The 21,248-nt window shown below is 34.6% G+C and overlaps 2 protein-coding genes across 6 annotated transcripts in view; one reads left to right on the top strand and one right to left on the bottom strand.

Moving 5' to 3' along the window:
• Positions 1-4,614: 4,614 nt before the first annotated feature.
• sh3glb1a (SH3-domain GRB2-like endophilin B1a) lies at positions 4,615-12,115 on the bottom strand. 4 transcript variants are annotated; one of them, XM_059535014.1, is made up of 10 exons: positions 11,776-11,998; positions 10,501-10,642; positions 9,314-9,442; positions 8,955-9,088; positions 7,784-7,876; positions 7,530-7,619; positions 5,586-5,675; positions 5,345-5,445; positions 5,032-5,254; positions 4,615-4,964 (listed from the first exon to the last, which is right to left on the bottom strand). In XM_059535014.1, the coding sequence occupies exons 1-10, from the start codon at positions 11,836-11,838 to the stop codon at positions 4,857-4,859; spliced, it is 1,173 nt and encodes a 390-aa protein (XP_059390997.1). In that variant the 5' UTR covers positions 11,839-11,998; the 3' UTR covers positions 4,615-4,856. The 4 variants fall into 4 exon arrangements, with proteins under 4 accessions (XP_059390997.1, XP_059390994.1, XP_059390995.1 ...); XM_059535011.1 differs by lacking the exons at positions 7,530-7,619; positions 11,776-11,998 and adding an exon at positions 12,008-12,115; XM_059535012.1 differs by lacking the exon at positions 7,530-7,619.
• Positions 12,116-13,782: 1,667 nt separating this feature from the next.
• Positions 13,783-21,248, top strand: part of LOC132124152 (5'-AMP-activated protein kinase subunit gamma-2-like) — a 71,072-nt gene continuing 63,606 nt past the window's right edge. For both annotated transcript variants that reach the window (XR_009426723.1, XM_059535008.1), the window contains exons 1-2: positions 13,783-14,125; positions 20,385-20,456. Coding sequence is in view for 1 of the 2 variants with exons in the window: in XM_059535008.1 (XP_059390991.1) it covers positions 14,000-14,125; positions 20,385-20,456 (198 nt within the window). In the remaining variant the exon portion in view is untranslated. The remainder of the gene's footprint in view (positions 14,126-20,384; positions 20,457-21,248) is intronic.

Below are 21,248 nucleotides of genomic sequence, written 5' to 3'. Positions count from 1 at the left end.
AGAGCGAAAAAGAGAAACTAGGGAGCAGAGTCACAGGCGTGGGCTCAGAGGCACATCTGCCATAGTTGGGATCAAATTCAGTCCCGAAAAGTCTGCTTAAAATGGGCTGGGGGAAGCATGGGTTTTATAAGCCTTCAGATATATCTCAGTATTCAAGCTTCAACTGAACTTAATGACTTTGAGATTGTTTTTAAGAATAAAAGTTGTTGAAAATGTTCTCCAAAGAGGAAATGCGCTTTAAGAAACCCTTAAAGGGATATTTCACCCCAAAAAAAAATTCTGTCACCAATAACTCGCCCTCATGTTGTTCCAAACCTGTATGAGTTGCTTTCTTATGTTGAACATAAGATATTTTGATATGTTCAATATCAAAATCATATATACATACATACATTATATATATATATATATATATATACATATATATATATATATATATATATATATATAATAAAAAAAAAATATGCATCTATCTATCTATCTATCCATCTGAACTATGTTGGAGTACAATCGAAATATTTAGGCCTATATCATAATTATTCAGTTCAATATTGCCATCTGATCAATGAACCAGGTAAAGCCACATTTATATTTTGGTAAAGTTTTGAGTCTAAAGACCAAGGATTAAAGACAAGGGACCCCCAAAATAAATCTAAAAATAGTTAAAACATTAACATTAACATGTTAGCTTATGTAAGTATTAAAGGGGGTCATATAATGCAGCAAAAAAAAACAAAAAAAAACATTATTTGGTGTAGTGAAATGTTTATGCAGTTTAAGGTTAAAAAAAAACATTATTTCCCACATAATGTACATGAAAGCGAAAGTGACGTGACATTCAGCCAAGTATGGTGACCCATACTCAGAATTTGTGCTCTGCATTTAACCCATCCGAAATGCACACACACAGAGCAGTGAACACACACACACACACTGTGAGCACACACCCGGAGCAGTGGGCAGCCATTTATGCTGCGGCGCCCGGGGAGCAGTTGGGGGTTCGATGCCTTGCTCAAGGGCACCTAAGTCATGGTATTGAAGGTGGAGAGAGAACTGTACATGCACTCCCCCCACCCACAATTCCTGCCAGCCCTGGACTCGAACTCACAACCTTTCAATTGGGAGTCCGACTCTCTAACCATTAGGCCACGACTTAAATTATTGTTTCTCCTCTATGTCCCGTCTTCTGAAACCTTACCAAACTCATCGGTCAAAAAAGGGAGCTGTGCTCTGATTAGCCAGCTATCCAGTGCATTGTGATTGGCCGAATACCTCAAGCGTGTGACGGAAATGTTACACCCCTCAACAAATTGTGATTCCCAGTCTGGCCGGAGCGACGAGACATAAACATAAAACCCATTATAAATGTGTCCTCTTTTGGAAGGCCAAACAAAGTAGTTTCACTTTCTCAATGAAGGCCTAGAGTGAGCCACGGTCTATAGTGAGTGAAGGAAGCTTGAGTGAGCAGAGGCGGTCGGGCCTGAGAACGGTGCGTCTGTTGGGCTTGCGACAACCACATGTGACAACCCCGGGCTGGACTCCGCTTCATCCACGGTGAAAGCCCATCCGGCGATCCACAGTGCAACGTTGATGTATTTCCTCAGCATTATGCAAATTTCCCCACATCTTGACATAGAGATGTGGGGGCGTGTTAGAATGAGCCATTTTAGTGGGGTGTGGATGAGTCTTAAGTTTTATAAAGAATATCTCTTTGGATTTGAGACTTTAGTCTTTGCAACTTTGCAGATCTTCTTTATGCACCAAGAGCTTGTAACACTCCAAAGAGAAAGGAAATTTTGAAATCGCATCATATGATTCCTTTAAAGTTAGAAATTTAATTTTTATTTTAAATGTTCAAATTAAAATGAATGGCATTTCAAACTGACACACATATACATGTTGTTTTTTTGTTGTGTGTGTGTTTTTTTAAAAGATGTATTTAGATTTTGTGTAGTAGGTGTTTCGATGTAGTCTACTTTACATGGTGTATTTTATATGTGTAGTTTTCAGAGCTACATTACAAGCGTTCATCATGCTTGAGTATTTTTTTTTTTTTTTTTGTTTTGCAGAAGTAGAAAGGAGCACTTAGCAGGTCGGCTCTCACATTGCTGTTTTCGGGAAGGAACTGAGCATAGCTCTCTCGGCATGTGAGGCTGAGTAACGGCCAGCAAGAATGAACGCCTGCTGAGGCACAACAGCAGGAAGTCAACAGCCTGTTTAGCACAACTTCCCTTTAACCCTCCCCTCGCTGACCATCCAAGAGCAACACCAACCCATGAGCCTGCCAAGATACGGCAAGATATAAACAACAGTATGCGATATTATATATAATGACGCATGATTTATATTTAACAATGAAGGGGAGTCAGTGACTCTTTAGATTCTTTTCTCTGTTAAAGAGAGGTATTATTCAAGAAACTACCTGTACAGGCATATTCCATGATAATAATGTACAAATTATTGCACATTATGTTTAACTTTTAAGGTACTTTCCGATTTCAAAATATAAACAATTTAGGAACCAACAACGAATTTCTAGTGAAAAGCCTGACCTCTACTGACATTTGAGAGAAGTTATTCACATTTCAACATGGATGTTGTGCCAAATGCTAACACACAGTGTTGTTTTTCTTGAAAAAAGAATGTGTAACAGTACGTATTGTGCAATTATATAGTACTAGTATGCTATGCAGCGTCCTATTTACCTAATGTTTAATTTAGTAAGTGTGTGTCTAGTTGTCATCGTTGAAATAAACTTTTATTTATTTGGTTGGTTAGTGCCTTTAATATCTTAAAGGAATAGTTTGCCCACAAAATGGCATTTTTCTGAAAACATAATCACCCTCAGGCCACCCAAGAAATTTAGCATTAAATTACTTGGTCACCAGTGGATCTCCTGCAGTGAATGGGTGCCGGCAGAATGAGAGTTCAAACAGCTCAGAAAAACCCAAAGAAGTAATCCACATGACTTCAGTCCATAAAATAATGTTAACTGAAGTGAAAGGCTGTGTGTTTGTAAGAAAAACAAAATAAATGAAGGAATTTTAACTTTAAACTGTCACTGGAGAAAGCAATATTATGGACAGATGACCTGTATTTTAGCCAGAAGCAATGGTTTTAAGTTAAAAACATCTCAAGTTTATTAACTAACTGTTAAGAATACGGCAGAAAGAATTAAATACATATTCTGAACAGCACAGGAAATGAGACAAGACAATAAATCAAAAACAAAACAAGGCTAAAAAGTCAACACATTTTTGTTTATTATTTAACAAAAACAATGTTTATAAATTGATGGTAGTAATCGCAGAATTTAAGCAGTTACATAACCTGTGCTTTTGTATTTATACTGTCAAAGTAAATTTAAAATTTTTGCTTTTATTATAGAGGGAGGCACAATATGCATAAAATTTGCACTCATCTCTCAACAATGTCTTTTTTTGCTTTAAAGAGTTTAAAAAGATCAACTCCAAGATAATGTAAGGCACATAGGTATAAAAAGAATTTGTTTTTTATCATGAAATGAATAGTTGTATAACTGGATGTATGTTTAATGTGGTTTTTGAAGACTGCATGTATATAAAGACAGTTTCATAATGCATAACAAGAAAGGCTGTCTGCGTGCAAATAAAAGCATTCTCTTTATGTGCTCAACCTTTTAAAGGGGTCATATGATGCAATTTCAAAATTTCCTTTCTCTTTGGAGTTATACAAGCTCTTGGTGCATAAAGAAGATCTGCAAAGTTGCAAAGACTAAAGTCTCAAATCCAAAGAGATATTCTTTATAAAAGTTAAGAGTCCACCATGCCCACCTAAAAGGGCTCGTTGTAACACGCCCCCACATGTCACGATGTGGGAAGATTTGCATAACGCCACCCAAATGTTCAAAGAAAGAAGGTGCAACTTTTATTCTCGCTGTTGCAGCCGCCATACGCTCTTCAGAAAACTACGGGTGACGTCACAAACATTAAGTCCATGTTTTTATATACAGTCTATTTGTCTCGTCGAACTAAGACACGGCATCACAGTATGGTATAGTCGTAACATTTCTGTCACACGCTTGAGAAATTCAGCCAATCACAACGCACTGGATAGCTGGCCAATCAGCGCACACCTTGTTTTAGACCGATGAGCTTTGTGCGTTTCAGAAAGACGGGACATAGAGGAGCAACAAATGTTCATTATGTGGAAAATAATGTGTTTTTTTAATAATGTGTTTTATTTTTACACCAAAAATAATAATAAAATAATTTTCTTTTTAGCAATGTCATATGACCCCTTTAACACAATAAAGAGAATTGGGCTGTATGAGACCCTGAAAATAAATTATGGCATATTTACGTCTCCACCGCTACACGAAAGCTTCTGAAATGTTCTAGAACCTGAAAAGAGTTCATGTACATAATGAAAACGAATTTAAAATTCATAAAAATTACAATCAGTCTTTTAAACTGATAAACTTACGGTTTTCTATTGTGCTCTTGCATTATCAGCACAAATGTTTTTCTGTTTAACACTATAAAGCTGCTTTGACACAATCTGTATTGTATAAAGAGCTATATAAATAAAGGTGACTTGAGTAATACTTTCTTGTTGTAAACATGTAAATATATGTTTTTATATAATATATAGGCATGTCACAACAAAAGCATTTAAAAAAAAAAATTCTGCTTTAATTCATTTGTAAACACTCGTCCGGTTAAAACCACTTCCCGTTCTGGGACTGCAAGATGTCACATCCAATAAAATACTGTTGCATGTAAGCAGCAAAAGATGTCAAAGTTGCATTTACGGTACGCAGCACAGCTGGAATACACAATATGTTTCTGTTTCCAACAATACTTGTTTTTCCTCTCTTAATTTAGTAGCTCCAAATAAGTAATAGGCACTTTTCCCTTCTGATTTCCACGTTCACCCATCAGCCAATCAGAGTCCATGCCTGGAACGCTGCTCACCATGATCACCTGAAATATAAGACAAGTTAATGGGAATTCAAACCACAAGCCTGTCAAATAAAAATGGGCCGCCCACCTCATCGGCCAATAAGGAGAGCTCGTTGCTGCCTGCAGCATCATAATCGTACAGCACCCGTGCTTTACGGCTCCCGCTGAAGTTTTGCAGCTCGGTGAAACCTGAAGATGCATTGGTTGAGTTGGCAGGAAGAGGGGCTGAGAGCGGCAGGATGGGTACGGAGATACTGGCTGCGGCGCTGGCTGTTGACTGGTTGTTGTTGGAAGAGAAAGCCGAAGGGAAGCTGGAGGGGGAAAGAAAGTCCAGATGAGTTATATAATTATTTAAATTATTATAAAAAGAAAAAATATACACTGATCAAAAAATGTCTTACCTTCCCAACTGCTTTTGGAGGTTGACCATGTACTGGTAACACTGGGCGTAATATGTCATCTGAGCCTCCACAAAGTCATTGAGACAGCGGAGATGATGGGCCTGGGACAAAAACAAGGTTTGGAGAGAGATGATATGGTTTGTTATAGATCAGACCTTAGGACTGTAGAAAAAAACTGAAGGGTTGTGAGAAGTGAATTGGCAGGTGGCCCACTGGGCGGCAGGTTTTCAGATGAGCTCACATGCGTACTGCTGATTCCTTCCAGAAGAAGCCTGGTGATCTCTGCCTGTCTGTCAAACTCACTCTGTGTCATCTTCAGGTCCTGCTCGGCCTGAAAGAGAGAGAGATAGTCAGGGAATGTTTCGCTTGTGGATAATGCAAGATTCATCACAACTAATGCACTTAAAAGGCAACACATTGTTTAAAAAGAACAAAGCAAGTGGGAATTGAACAAATAGCCAGTGCATTTCCATAGACATTGTTGACAGGTTGACAAGAGAAAACCAATCTTCAGGAGTCTGCTAGCGATGTGCAAAAACGATGTACAGTATTTTCAAAATCAACTAGTTGATAGAGGAGCAGTCAGCTAGTTGATAATAAGGAAGCTCTGTATAAATCCTCTTAGAGAAGTTGTATCTCTAACCCGTGTCCAAATATGTGTACTTCCTTAGTATGTGAAAAGCAGTATGTCAAAATGAGGAGTATTTAAATACACATTTTAAGTACGTGGAAAATACACAGATGACACTTTGCTTCCGCAATAATATGGGAAATGTGGGGGATTTTGGACGTAGAATTTTGAATTATTAACTAAAAGAATATTTAAATAATACTGGTGAGGTCAAAAGTAATTAAAGTTAAAATAATTATATATATATATATATATATATATATTAGAAAAATACTAACAAAAAAATAATCAAATTGACAAAAATGACTAAAACTTAAAAATTAAAATATACAATAATAAAAACTGAAAATATAAATAAAAACAATTCAAATTATTATTAAATAAAAAAAATACTAAAATAATACTGGTGTGGTCATAAAATATTAAAAGAAACCTCAGTAAAGTCAGTGACTTTAAAGTCAGATCCTTTGTGATGACCTTGCATCTGTATTTTCAGTTTGCCTTCAGTTAGCAAGCTAACACCTTAGCCTACGATTACCTAGAACAGGATATTTTTACTGTTTTTGATCATGAATTTGGGGAATCCTGTATGACACTGGAAATTGGTAATTACGTGCACAAAAAAACTGAGTGAAAACAAAATTTTGGAAAAGAAACATTAGTTAGTGCAGTCCAACTAGTCTATTTTCCAGTTTTTCACTGAAGAAAGTTTTCACATTAGGGCCAAGATTCACAGCTGATCCAAAGTGGCAGAACATTCTTCTTACCTTCCTCACTTCCTCTGCTCACATCTGCACAGCATTTGAAAACAGCGATAATATACAGTATTTAGAGACAGACCTGAGCATTAACACTAAATATCCAATAGCAGCTAACATCACTAAGGAAAATTTAGCACAGAAACCCAAGTTTCCACCAAAATACCATAGTTTACTAGTTATTGTGATTAAAAATATAAAATAAATGACATGATGTCCTTCAAATAGACACTTTCAGAGTAATGAAAGTGACGCTAATACCAAGTTAACACAATTGTATCATAGTAATAGTAAATATAACATGGTATTTTGTCCAAAACAATGGTTAGCATGATTAAGGATTCAACATAAATCGCTGCTGCTGCTGCAGGGAACATGGACTGTTTGTAGAAATTACTTGCGAAATTCACAGCGAATTGTGGCAAACTAAACACTTCCCATTTTAAAAGAGGGCAGCTGTTTGTTAGGGTACTGATGTGTTTAAGTGGGTGTATGTGTGTGTACGTTGAGTGCCGGTCATGAGGAGATCTTGAAGCACTTCTTTACTTCTGTTGTGAAACTGGGGCCAAAGGCGATGAGCAGTTTTGAAATGTCATCACGATGTTGAGCAAACATAGATATCCTCTTTCCAAACTCTATATGCACAAGTAAAAGGGAACCTGGGAACACACACGCTGCTAATATACGGGACAAAAGAGCTTAATCAACAGCTTAAAGAGGAACTAACATGTCTTAAAGGTTGCTCTTCTGAAGCAGAACAGTGCTTGGCACTCGAGTGAAAGACACACAGACCAACCTTCAGCCACTTCACATAGAGGAAATTCACCATGAAGGAGAAATTGGCAACATAGCCAGCGTCCCCTGGTGGAGGGGAAGTTCTGAGGGGCTACTGTGTGCCAACGCAAAAACGAGACAGCGAAGAGCTGCATTCAGAAAAGATGGCAAGTGGTGTCTCAGATTACTAGTTGCCTAGGTTGTAGCTTATATTTGTAAAGAAGTTCAATAGGAAAATCACTGACTGTAAGCCATATTTAAGCAACAATAACTCACCAGAGCTCTGGCATCAGCCATTTTGGCTTTCTTTAGCTTGGTCTTTGCAGCATCAAGGTCCAGTCGTTTGTTTTGAAGCAGTTTGCGCTCTTTCTGTAGAGAAGCAGATGTTTTTGGTGTGTTATAGAGTAAAATTTTTACTGTTAAGAACTCAGAGATTCTTTTAGATAAACCTGTTGCCGCTTCACATACTTTTGGATGGTCTTTGCACTCTTAACAAAGCAATGAACCATAGGGTTTTTTTTAAAGACAGATTGCAGAATTGTTCTTGTCTTTTTTTAGTGTATGTGATTCAGATTTATCTAGGTTGTTGTAGTTTGAATGGCAAAAAAAAAAAACATTAAATCCAATATTTACAAAACTGATCCACATGTGGTTTAAAAATTGAATCAAAATCAAAATGTTATGCATCTCAGTTTTAATTTATAAATTAAATCTCAGTATAATTTTTGTGTTTTTAAAAGAAGACTCTTATGCAGTAAAATTCAGTAAAAACCTTTTTTTTTTTTTCATATTTTAAAATTTAATTTATTCCTGTGATGGCAGACCTGTATTTTTAGTGTCACATGATCTTTCAAAAAACATTTTAATATGCCGATTTATTACTCAAAAAACATGCATTATTATTCATGTTTAAAATGGATGTATCTTTTGTAAAAACAAAACAACAGTATTCTTTTTAAGGTGGGGTATGTCGTTTTTCAAAAATTACCAAAACAAAATTGTAGCCAATCAGCAGTAAGGGGAGTGTCTACTCATGATGCGGAGGAGAGAGCGCTCAGTGCACAGGACGGACATTAGCCGAGCGATGATAGAAACATGGCGGATAAAAAACTAAAGAGGAAAATGTCTACAGAACAAAAAAAGGGGTGGAGCTATCAAAATAGGGGCGGGAACCTTTTGGGGTAGGGGTGTGTTTGTTTTGGTGATTTAAAATATCAACATTGGCTACCAGAAATCCCTTACCCCACCTTTCATTTAAAATAGAAACTTTCGTAACAACGTAACAGTTTTTACTGTCAATTTTGATCAATTTAATTCATTGTTGCTGAATTATAGTTTTTTTTTTTTTTTTTACTGACCCTAGACTTTCGAATTCTAGCACACATAGCAATGTTTCCTAATAATATGTTTAAGAAATCCATGTGTTGTTTGGGTCGCCTGATCTCACCAATATAGTCTTGAAGTCTCCTTCTAAAAAGTTGCGGAAAGGCGTGAGGAAATTGATGGCAGAGCTCTGAATGAACTCTCGCTCTGCTCCTCCAATCTGCTTCTCTGTCTCGCCGCATTTTATCAGAGCGTTTCCTGTGAACAGAAACAGATTGAATCAATTTTTTAACAAAATTATAAGATGTCTAGAGGCTATTTTATAACAAGTAAATAGGGTTTCACATCAAATTTACAGACTACTAGCGTTTTACGTTCAAACAAGAGGAAATGGTGCATTGGCACACAGCAATGGACTACTGTTATTGAATGAAGTATTATGGGTAATTAGGGCACTATGCTAGCCTTGTGTTTGATGCTTACCATAGGCCGTTCCAGGCCCAAATTCAGTCCCAGAATCAATCATGGACTGACCCAGAAGGTCATGGTTGTTTATCCGTGTTGGCACCTTTTTGTCCAGTTTTTCATACAAGAATTCTTCTATTCTGACATCTGAAAATGCAGATAATAACAGTAACATTACAATGCAAACCTATGTTACATATTAGGACTGTGGATCAATGCCACATTACATTCTTTAGTTCACTGGTTTTGTTTGCATATGAAGTCTGTTTCATATATTCATGAGTACACTGTAAAAAGTGATACTTTATATGGTACAATTGTTACTTTACAGAGCGAATTTAACCTGATCAAACAGAACGTCAGTCTTACAGTATGTGTTAAAGTAGATTAAGTGGTGTTCAATAATATTTTGAACTTAAATTCAATGAATTTAGTTGTAAAGACTTCCTTTTTTCAGTGCATGAAAAGACTACTTATAATAATAATGATAATTGTAATGGAAAAAATAATCTCTAAATAAAAAATAAGAGTAAAGGAATGTGATTTTCTAGATGTAATTGAGTAAACAGGTGTGCTAGTTCTGTGTTTTGATCAGCTGTTTGTTCCCTTTCGCTGTGCCAGTGTTTCTCTGTATGGCTGATTTTTATTTTTATTTTTTTAAGTGGTGTGGCAGCATAGTGAGGACAGCAGCTGAAGTTTCTGACATTTCTGTGAGATTTGAACACCATGATGAAAATATTAAACAATGGTTTCCAATTAAGGAAGATGAACCTTGTGAGACAAAAATGTGACCCTAGACCACAAAACCAGTCATAAGGGTCAGTTTTTTCAAAATTGAGATTTATACATCTTCTGATTGATGTGTGGTTTGTTAGGATAGGACAATATTTGGCCGAGATACAACAGGAAATCTGGAATCTGAGGGTGCAAAAAAATCTAAATACTGAGAAAATCACCTTCAAAGTTTTGAGCAATGCATCGTACTAATCAAAAATTAAGTTTTAATATATTTACAGAAGAAAATTTACAAAATATTTTCATGTAACATGATTTTTGGCATAAAAGATACTCCAGCGACTTAAAACTTTGTGATCCAGGGTTACAAATTGTAATTAAATCATACCATCAAAACATACAAATACTACAAGAAGTCCTAGAAACCTAACTAATTAGATACAGATGTCTAATCACTAAATGGATCTTACTCGGGTTTGGTTGGAGTAACACTTCTGTCTGCTTCAAAATCTTCTCTGTCCAGTGTTTAGTGCTTTCAGCTCTGATGAGGAGATTCTCCAAATGTGCGTCCAACTCGGTCTTCTCAGCCTGGCCGAATTTTTCTTCTGTGAACTGTTTGTAAAGACAACAGATTTGTATTTCATTTTTTTTTAATTTTAGGAGCATGATTTGCCAATATTACCAATAGTACTGCCAAAAATATCTGAAACAAGGTATCTTCAAACACATTTAGTGTGTAACACGTTCTAATGTTCAACTTTTTGATGTAGTTAAACACCAACAGCTTTAAATTGGAAGGAACTGTCCAAACTTTTATCTAATTTTAAAATTACACTCACAATAACAGGCATAAAGTGTTTGACACCTAATAAACACACTGAGGTGTTTGTTATTGCAGAGGCCTGTTCACACCAAGGACAATAACTATAAAGATATAGTCCTTAAAATCGTTCTCAGTATTAAAGAATGGCAGAGTTCACACCACAGCTAACGATAAACGCACAGAGAAACGATATCGTTTGAGTCGGAACGATTTTTTTTCCAGCTGATGGACGATTGAAAACATTGACAGCCAATCAGAATCAATCCTGCCATAAAGAGCTCGAGAATTTAAAGCGGCAGACGAGTGTGCGCTTGGAATAAATAGACGATATCGCTAATATAGTTACCTTTATAGTTATCGTTCTTGGTTTGAACGGGCCTTTATGTGAGTGGTCGTGTCTCAAATTCTAGTGAGCCGCGTTTTTGGGCATCATATCTGCGTTTTTTCCCTTTCTTTTTCCACGTCATCGGCAAACATGACCATCTCTGTTGGTGGCTAAAAATGTTTTCTAGTTAGACAACTTGGTGCTTTTTAAGACACGTCCTTTGCGTGAGGATTTAAACTCCGCTTTAGCCTGTTAGCGTTAGCATAACAAACTAGACCTGGACAAAAAGTGAAAACATCGGTGTTTTATGGATATTTAACAAAGTATACGAGACATCACTGAGTATTTAATGTTTGATTTTGCAGTAAAAAAAGTCTATGTCATGCGAAGTTGTTGGAACAAAACAGATTTACAGGAAAAGAGAGAGGCCCAGGAAAAGAAAGAAACAAAGATACAGAAATGCAGCGTGATACTCATAACAATTCTCTTTAGAGTGACTAAATGCCCCCAAACGCAAGTGTTTAGGATCAAAGCGTTGAAGTAAAACTTAATTTAAAACTTTAAGCAGCTTTACAGCGAATCTGAATTAGCACTTACTTGCACTGCCCGACTGAATAAAGTACCAGCGTCCGCTGCCAGTCTCTTCACGTTAAAATCCATCTTTAACTTTTCTATATAAAACTATTTATTAAAAGCGAGCGCGCACGTCTGGATGGTGTAAACAAATGTGATGGCATCAATTTGATCCTATATTACAACGGCCGGTTTTCTTTTATGAAAGTATTATGACTGAAGCAACAGACGGCAGAGAAGAGGAAGAACCACCTACAGATCTGATTACTGGCACAAACACTGGACCTGGACTACGAGAAGTGTCCGCTCTCAGCATATGGGTCCTAAGACCATTAAACATTATGTAAAACAAAACGCTGTCGGGACTTTTCACTGGATCATTTTATTAATATATTCTGTCGAGCTGCATAGATCCGGGATATTGTGTTGAAGTATAGTGAGTCAGAGTCTATCAGACTTGTTGCTTCAGGTTCGAGAGTTGGGTAGCATGTTTTTATTTTGTGAAGCTGTAATGGTGAACTCTTTTCTCTTGTAGTTAAACTTTAATTAAGATGTGCGTATGTGTTTTATACAGCCTATGGTTTATATGTGTATAGCGCCCTCTAAGGGGCAACAGAGAAGAATGCTAAATGATAGTGGGTTCTATCTAAATAAAAAATAACCTCTATCTATCTATCTATCTTTCTATCTATCTTTCTATCTATCTATCTATCTATCTATCTATCTATCTATCTATCTATCTATCTATCTATCTATCAAAAAAAAACATACAAATATTAAGTTAGACTATATGTTCTAATACTTAAATACTGACATCTAAATGACCTTTTAGTTTGTTCAGTGTGAAAAACAATATTTCCTCTGTGGAATAAGTATTTTAATCATCGCTAGATGGCAGCATGTAACAACAGCAGTGTTCTTATTTAATGTGTTTGAGTTCTGCTGGCTTGCCTGTCATTTAGAGATAAGAGGTTAAGAACAGGGGAAATGAAAGGATCAAGGAGGGTTTTGACTTTTGGTATACTTCAAATAAAATGAATCACGTCATATTAAATGTCAAGTTTATGTATAGATGTTAATATTCAACCCAGCATTTGTTGTTTAAATAGAGGTTTCAGGTCTTTTATTACATCTATATATTGATAAATATAGAAATATATTAACTGATTATTTTAACTGAAAGATTGTGTTATCAGGACATGCATATTTTTCATAAAGGTCAGGCAGGCAGGTTGTCACATATTAACTGGAGCAAGTTATTTTGTGTTTTTAAATGTATATATATATATATATATATATATATATATATATATATATATATATATATATATATATATATATATATATATATACACACACACACACACACACATTTACATTTAATCATTTAGCAGACGCTTTTATCCAAAGTGACTTACAAATGAGAACAACAAAAGTGCCATGACAAGTCTGTTAGTCTAGTACAGAACGCAAAGCCAGGTTTTTTTTTTATTATTATTTATTTTTATTTTTTTTATAAATATGAAAGACAAGAAAATGAAAAGTGCTAGTATTAGTTGGTTAAGTGCTGGCGAAAAAGACGAGTCTTTAGATGTTTCTTGAATTTCCGTTTCATGATTTTTTATGTTTCATAATTTAAGCTGTTAAGTATAATTATTTCGTGCTTCTTAAATGTTAAATGTATAAATACCTGTTTTTATACAGTCTGATAAATACACATCACTTGTTTAAATAGCTCATAACATTTTTTCATAAACATTTTGCTTTTTTGTGAATTTTTTATGTGGAATTTTATGCTGTTTCATAATTAATTTATGAGTGTTATTATTACTATTATTATTAAGTTTGTATCGGTTTATTAGCCTACATTTCTGGTCACTGCAGCATCTACGCTTGTAACCTAGTAACTGAATATCCTGGCCCAACCCCCTGCACGCTACGTCATTTGATTGAAAGGAGGATGCGGCGCGGTTTTCAGCATGCTCTATATACACACGCGCACTGACGCTTCTTTCCACACGGAGAACCGGAGAGCGTCTCATCCTCTTCACCTTGTGTGTTCGTGCGCATGCAAGTTAGTTTTCACGGAGGATGCAATATTTTGTTCAGATACTGACAGAAATGAACCCAATATCATTTCGTACAAGAACCTGCTAAATCTAAAAAAAAAAATATTTTTAATATTACAAAAAGGTATTATTTTTGTTGCTCTCATATGCAAGAACGATGGATTTAGTTCTCGTTGCCAATGATAAATAAGCCTTTGCCAAAGAACAAAACATTGTTTTGGGAGATGGGCACTGCAATGGATTCTAAGAAGAAAGATGAGAAGAAAAATTCAAGAAAAAGGAGATCGCTTCGGATAAACATGCCTGTAAGTTCATATATCTTATGTTCTTCTCACAGATTCAAGCCAAAAGTTGTGGACATGGACTTGGTCATGATAAAAACACAAAAATTTAAATTATATTATCTTTGCTAGCAGTGACATTGCGAAATGACCTGCAAATTGATTTGATATTTTATTTCATATAAGGTTATTTTATCAGAATGCGATTCTGTCTTGTGTTTATTGAATATGTGTGCAAAAAATATATATTCTGAGAACCTGCAAATAATGTATTTACAATGTATTTACATTTGACCACACCTTCAACCCATCATCTTTAATGGCTTACAGAACCACAAATGAAAATCAGTTAACATGTGGTTTTCCTAAATGAATGTTTATAGAAACACAAATGCTTTTAATGAACTAATAATGATTAGTACTGAACCTGTATTGATAGGTAAAAATTCACACAATTTCAGGGTTCCAGCTTATTTTGCTAACAAAATAATAGCATACCATAAGAAGTAAGTATGATTATTAGATTTAAAAGAATCCCCTGTTCAATAAACGGTGTTTTGGTTCAGTCAGCTCAAGCTGGAATGAAAGGCAAATCTCTGTTTCTTACAGTGTAATCACCTGCTAATTAGCTGTTAACTGTCATTATCAGATCACTGTTCTGGGAAATCATATGAATAAACAATATTTATCAGTAGGGAACACTGGTCCTGCACAGACATGCAAGCATCATTTGTTACATCATGGCATTTTTGACAGTTTCCTGACATTTTAACAGGTATATGTGAAATATGTGTGAGGGTGAACAATCTTGTGCCATAGAGATGAACACTTTGAAAACATCCACTTAAAATGCAGATAAACCTCTTTATAATGGGTTATTTAAACAGAATACAAAAATGCAGGTTTTATGAGACTTTGTATCGAAGACTAATATGAAAATCAGGGTTGGAACTTCTCGTCACTCATAAAATTTCCAATATCAAATCTGTCATATTGACATATGACATTTATGGTCATTCAAGTTTGAATCGGTAAACTATTCGGGTATTTAACCACATTTACTGCTGTATTATGTTGGTAAATCAATGACTGAACTGTGTAGACAAAAAATACTTTTGCACATAATCAACCCGGATGAACCCGTGTGCACCTTTGCGGTTCAGTGATTTGCCTATATTTTGAATTCATACAAAAATAGACACAAAAATATATTTCTGAGTGCTTTTTGAAGTTTAGTTTGGTTATTCGTGTTAAGTTTTCAGTGGCAGGTTTTTTAACTTTAGTGTGGTAAACTGATATTCTTGCAATGTTGTACTACACAGACTTGTGAAAAAAAGTGTGCATAACTGTAATAAATGTACTTGTACTGTATTTATTAAATCTTAAAGTATATTTTAAAAATGTACTTTAAAAGATATTATATATTAAATAAAAGGCCACTTAAGTGTACTTAAATAGAGTCCACTTTCTTAACACATACAGTAAGCCAAATTTAATGCTTAACTTTAAAGTACATTTTAAATTATTGTTTTATTACCAATATGACGCTAGTAATTTTGTTAATACATTATAAATGTATTTAATTTTCATTTTAATACTTTATGTGCAAATTTTAATAGAAAAAAATAAGTCTATTTTAATTTACCATAAATGCATGTCGCTATGTTCGACAGTTCACTTTAACCATATTTCAAAGACAATAGAATTATGAAATTACATATAAAGATGTACTTAAGTCCTACTTAAGTGGGACAAAAAGCATTCTTCAAATCAACTAATTGCATTTAATATATATTTAAACAAACACTTTTCCATTTCATTGTAAATAATATCAAAGTAAGTGTCTGAAAACATTCAGTTTGCACTTAAATTAAAATGATCAAGTTTATTCAGTTTTGTTACTATATTCAGTGTGTTTTGCTTGAGCATATTTTGTAACCTTAACTTGCAGGTTTATTGTAATTACAATATTTATTAGTAGGGATGCACCAATAATAATATTCTGATAGGCTTATAATTATTTGTATGTTATGCCCAATATTATAATTCTACATTCTTTTGTCTAAAATAAAATAAAATCAAATAAAATAAAATAAATACATACATTTTTTTCAGCTTCATTCCTATATTTGGTGTTCCTATATTCAATTTAATTGTAAATAATATCAAATAAAGCTTCTGAAAACATTCAGTTTATACTTAAACATATTCTTTCAGAGTATAATATTTATTAAAGTATAATATAATAAGTGCTCTTTTATGCTTAGGGTCCCTTTTTCACAAGGGTCCCACATTTTTGAGACCATTTGTGTCCTGTGGTTGAATTATGACCCTTTGACCTTTGCAGCAATCCGGAAGTTGCTGACATCAGAAGGTATTTTTGATGTAGGAGTAGGTAGTAAAGTCAAATCAACCTGCTGTCAGTTTAAACACTATCAGATGAGCTTCAGCATCACAAGCGCTTGTATTTTGTATTTATGATTCACATATGCTGTTATATTGTGTCTTTCGTGACTCATGGCAACAGTGAGATGCTGAATGGTTGCCTTGGACATGCCTGATGCAATTTTATGATGGCTGTCACATTTCAAAATGACTGGCGAACCTCCACAAGGCTGAATCTCTCCCTCAGTCTTTACCTGTGCTGTATTTTTCTCTGTTTATCCATACACAAACAGACAGAGCTGCAAGCCAGCTTGTTACCTTCCTGTATTTAAGTTTATTTAGGTATAAACACAAAAAACCCTAGACCTGCCCCATTGACCTCTATGTTAATGAAGGGAGGTGCTGTATCATATCAGTCAGTTGTGACTGTCTTTGCTCTTTGGAGTAGCCCTGCATTCGTCTGGGATTTCCGAATGCTGATTTCAATACAAGACTGCTACAGCTGAAACTCTGTGAATCTGAGGGGTGTTGTTTTTTTGTTTGTTTTTTGATCGCTCTCCAGTGCTTGTTCGCAGAGGTAATATTTTGTCCTGATCTCTAGCCTGTAAATATGGGCTTGTAATCAGGTCTCGGGACTCCAAGGATATGGAGGCGGGGTGCCTTGAGCTCCCCGTCTACAGGACAGATGGCTTCTCAACTTTGGCTGTAGTCCTTCTTTCCTAGATAAGGAAACTGTCTCGGATCTGAAACAGGGACAATCTGTTTTTATTGTTGATTGGTTTGTATGTTGGGAGATGAGGTATTAGTAAATGGCATGTTGCGACTGACGATACATTTTGCCGACTTTATCATATCATGCTGTTGAAATCAAACAGTTTAAGTAACTGTTGATTCTCATGTTGCTTTTAAACAGCAAACAATCTCTTGAAACATTTTTAAGGACGTTGATTTGAATTGAATTGAATTTTTCTTGGCTTTTACTCACATTTCTATCAGTCGGGAGTGGAACTGCTGCCTCATGCTTTGAAAGTCAATCCTGTTACCATGGATATATGACTGACCCGTTGTGAGACAAGAGAAGATTTGCATGTTGAGGAGTAACATGTGTCAGGCCCATTATAGATGGTTGTAATGATGGAGACATGGAAAGGATGTTAATAGCGGTTAGCTAGTTTTGGAACTGTCAGAAAAATTAAATAACAAATACATCAAATATGGGAATAAAACCAGTGCTAATAATGAGAAACGTGAAAGGTTCAAGGCATTAACTGTTTGATTCACTTATTAAATTAATGAAATGCTTCATAATTATCAATTTTATTCAGCTTTGTTGATATATTTGGTGTGTTTTGATTATATACATTAATGTGAAGCTGGTGTATTGAAAGACCAGATTTATATTAAGGGTGCACTGATATTAATATTCTGATACACCAATAATTATTTTTATGTTATGACAAATATTCAAATTCTATACTCTTTTGTCTAATAATTTTTAAATTAAAATGATCAAGTTTATTCAGTTTTTACCATATTTATTAATAGGGATGCACCAATATTAATATTCTGATAATTATGCCCAATATTATAATTCAGCACTCTTTTGTCTAAAGTCAAATTAAATAAATAAATAAATATTTTTATACTTTTCCCTATATCCTGTGATTTATATTTTTTTTACCTTAATATAAAGCAGGTGTATAGTTATGTTACATCTTTATTAGTGTGGATGCACCAATATTAATACACTGATAAGCTGATAATAATTTTCACGTTATGGCCAATATTAAAATTCAAATTTTTAATTTCTAAATTACTAGAATCTGTCATTTGAAATTACTACAGGTGAATTCAGGCATCACAATATTATAATTCACACTATGAAAAATGTATATTATTATGAATATTAAGATTTGCTAAAAAAAAAAAAAAAAATCAGTTAACAAGGCTATTAAATTGCTTTTAAAGATGCATTAAATAACTGCAAACGTCATTAATGGACCTTTATTGGACATTTTCAGTTTGTCAGCCATCTTCCACCCCACTTTCTATGTCGTCAACCATAGAAAAACCCTTATCAGTCGACCACTAATGCTTATAGTATTGATTTCAGTAAGTAAATGGATGTATAAGAAAAGTGTATAAGGAAACTTTCACTAACAGCAGTGCTTTTTAATGGGTCACCGGTTACAGTAATTTTCTCTGTAGTAGGTAACAGTTCAGAATAGCAAGGGGTTTTAAACTGCTTGGTTCAGATCACAATAATACATCTCAAATATATGGAGTAACTGCTAAACAATCACGTCCTCTGTGTAGCTACAAAAGTCAATTGTGTAATGAGGATGAAGTTCATGCACTTCAGTAACTCTGTGGTTTGTGCGAAACCTCTGCTGTTGTTTAAAATGTCACTGAATCACATTTACAGCTTCTGAGCATTTTCGTGAGCTTTAGGTTACTGCCAAAGTGAGTTTAGGAGAGAGCAGAAAAACAGATGAAGAATTGAAGAGCCTGCGTGAAAGTGTGCAAGCTGCTGTCCTGTGCTAAGTTTCTTAGTTTAGTTGTAAAAAAATTTATAATGTTGTTCAAGAATTATCCCAGCTAACATGTCATTGGCAAATTTCTCTCAAAGTTATGAACAATTATTCTTAAATTAACATTTACATTTATTCATTTAGCAGACGCTTTAACATTAACATTAATAGAACATTCGTTCATAGTTGTCTAATAACATTACTAAAACAGTATCACAAAATGTTTTTACATCGTTGATTAAACGCTTTTCTGAAACATTTTAGTTGGATGTTTGTCTAATGTATTTTTTTTTTAATGTTATACATTGTGTTTCCAATGGTTCAGAGAGCATTTAAAAGTAACATGCAATGATTGCAAAAAGCGTAAATAGAACATATCCTTAACGGGTTTTTTTTCTCTCTTTCGAATGTTCATATAACTAAGGAAAAGTTCTGAAATTGTTCTGAAAATATAATGTTAAAGGATAATATTCGGCCGAGATACAACTATTTGAAAATCTGGGATTTGAGGGTGAAAAAAAACAAAATACCGTCTGAATGAATTCTTAGCAATGAATATTACTATCAAACATTTAGTTTTTATATATTTATGGTAGGAAATTTACAAAATATCTTCATGGAACATGATCTTTACTTAATATCCTAATGATTTTTGGCATAAAAGAAAAATCTAATATAAAGTTTTTTTGGCTATTGCTACAAATATACTCCAGCGACTTTGTGCTCCAGGGTTTCCTAGAAATCACTGTGTGATGTCAAACAGTGAGAGTCTTTTGTGAGGTTAAATGATACTTGATTTAATCTGTGCATTACAGGTTTCACATACATCTGCACAGAAATGGGAAAAGAATTGCAGGGCGGTCACATGAGATCATGTTACTTTAAAAACTGGTTTAGATGACAGAGGCTGTGCATGTTTTTAGTTGATGATGTGTTGTCCGAGAGAAGCAGGGATGAAGCTAAAGTAACTGATACTGATAAAAGTTGGTGCATTTTTGAGAAGGAGGACAGTGGAGATGTTTTGGATCTGCTGTGAGTTTTTTCAATTTATTCATGTATAACTGGCAGCGCATGTGATTTTGTACAGGTTAGATCGATCACCCACTGAGTGTCCATCTGTCATATGTGAAGTGCTTCTGTTAAACTGTCTAATACATTTATACTCTTTCCTCTCTGCCTGTTATATGTATACTTCCTTGTGATTTTGGGGTACTGTAGAGCTTAACCTATGAGCCATGTAGAAGAAAGCCACAGTAGATCAGTGAATTGTTCATTATGGTATATTTATGGAGTGTAAATGAGAGGTGCCGCAGTCATAAAAGTGATTTTTAATGAGCTCAATCATTTTGTTTGTTTGATCTCCACAGGACTTGAGCTCCTTAGCCATGCCGTTCCTGGAAGGAGACGTGGAACATGCGAAAAAGGACGGTGTGTGCAAGGTAATACACACACAAGGCTTTGCTACCAGTAAAAACAGTGTTATTCAGATTTGAAATAAAATGTATTAGAGGATGTTTTTAGGGAGTGATGTGTTTATTGGTATTATAGTTAAATAATTGTTTTTGTGTTCTCCAATATAGTGTCATGTTGTTTTAAATGAGTAAGAAATGAATCCAAAATCGCTTCAGAAAATCATTTAAAATGCTGTTGATAATTGCACATCCTTCCAAAGGATAGGATGTATATCACACATTTAATTGGTTTGTTTGAATGATACAATTTCCTTAGTCATCACTATGACATCACTGGCCCTGTGATGTATATTCTGCCTCCCAAAGACCAAACGTTATAACGACACATTTAGTTCAACTTTTGCTATGACTGAAAGATAATGTTACAACTAAGTTATAAACACATTTTTTCCTCTGAAGTTCTCTGAATTTTCAAAATATCCATATGTTTTAATGTTTTATTTTTCTTGGTTATGTGGACACAATGGAAACATTCCATTTAGTCATTTTGCAAACATTATGGGAGCATTACATATGAACATTCTGAAACAAGTAACAACTCTTAAAAAATGTATCTCTGTTTTAAGAATGTTATTAAACACCAGATAACTTTGATCAAACATTCTATAAATGCTAATAGAACAACCTTTGTTTAAAGCTTTGTTAGAACCTGGCTTAAACATTAGCCAAAGTTCTGAGAAGTTTGTTAGCTGGCCACATTGATTCAGGGAAAGTGGAGTGTGAAAACGATATCAAATCAATCAAAATAAGCATGTTTGC

Source organism: Carassius carassius, chromosome 42 (genome assembly GCF_963082965.1).
Source record: "Carassius carassius chromosome 42, fCarCar2.1, whole genome shotgun sequence".
NCBI classification, from domain to species: domain Eukaryota; kingdom Metazoa; phylum Chordata; class Actinopteri; order Cypriniformes; family Cyprinidae; genus Carassius; species Carassius carassius.
The sequence above is the reverse complement of the archived record's forward strand: the minus strand, read 5'-3'. Positions and strand labels throughout refer to the sequence as shown.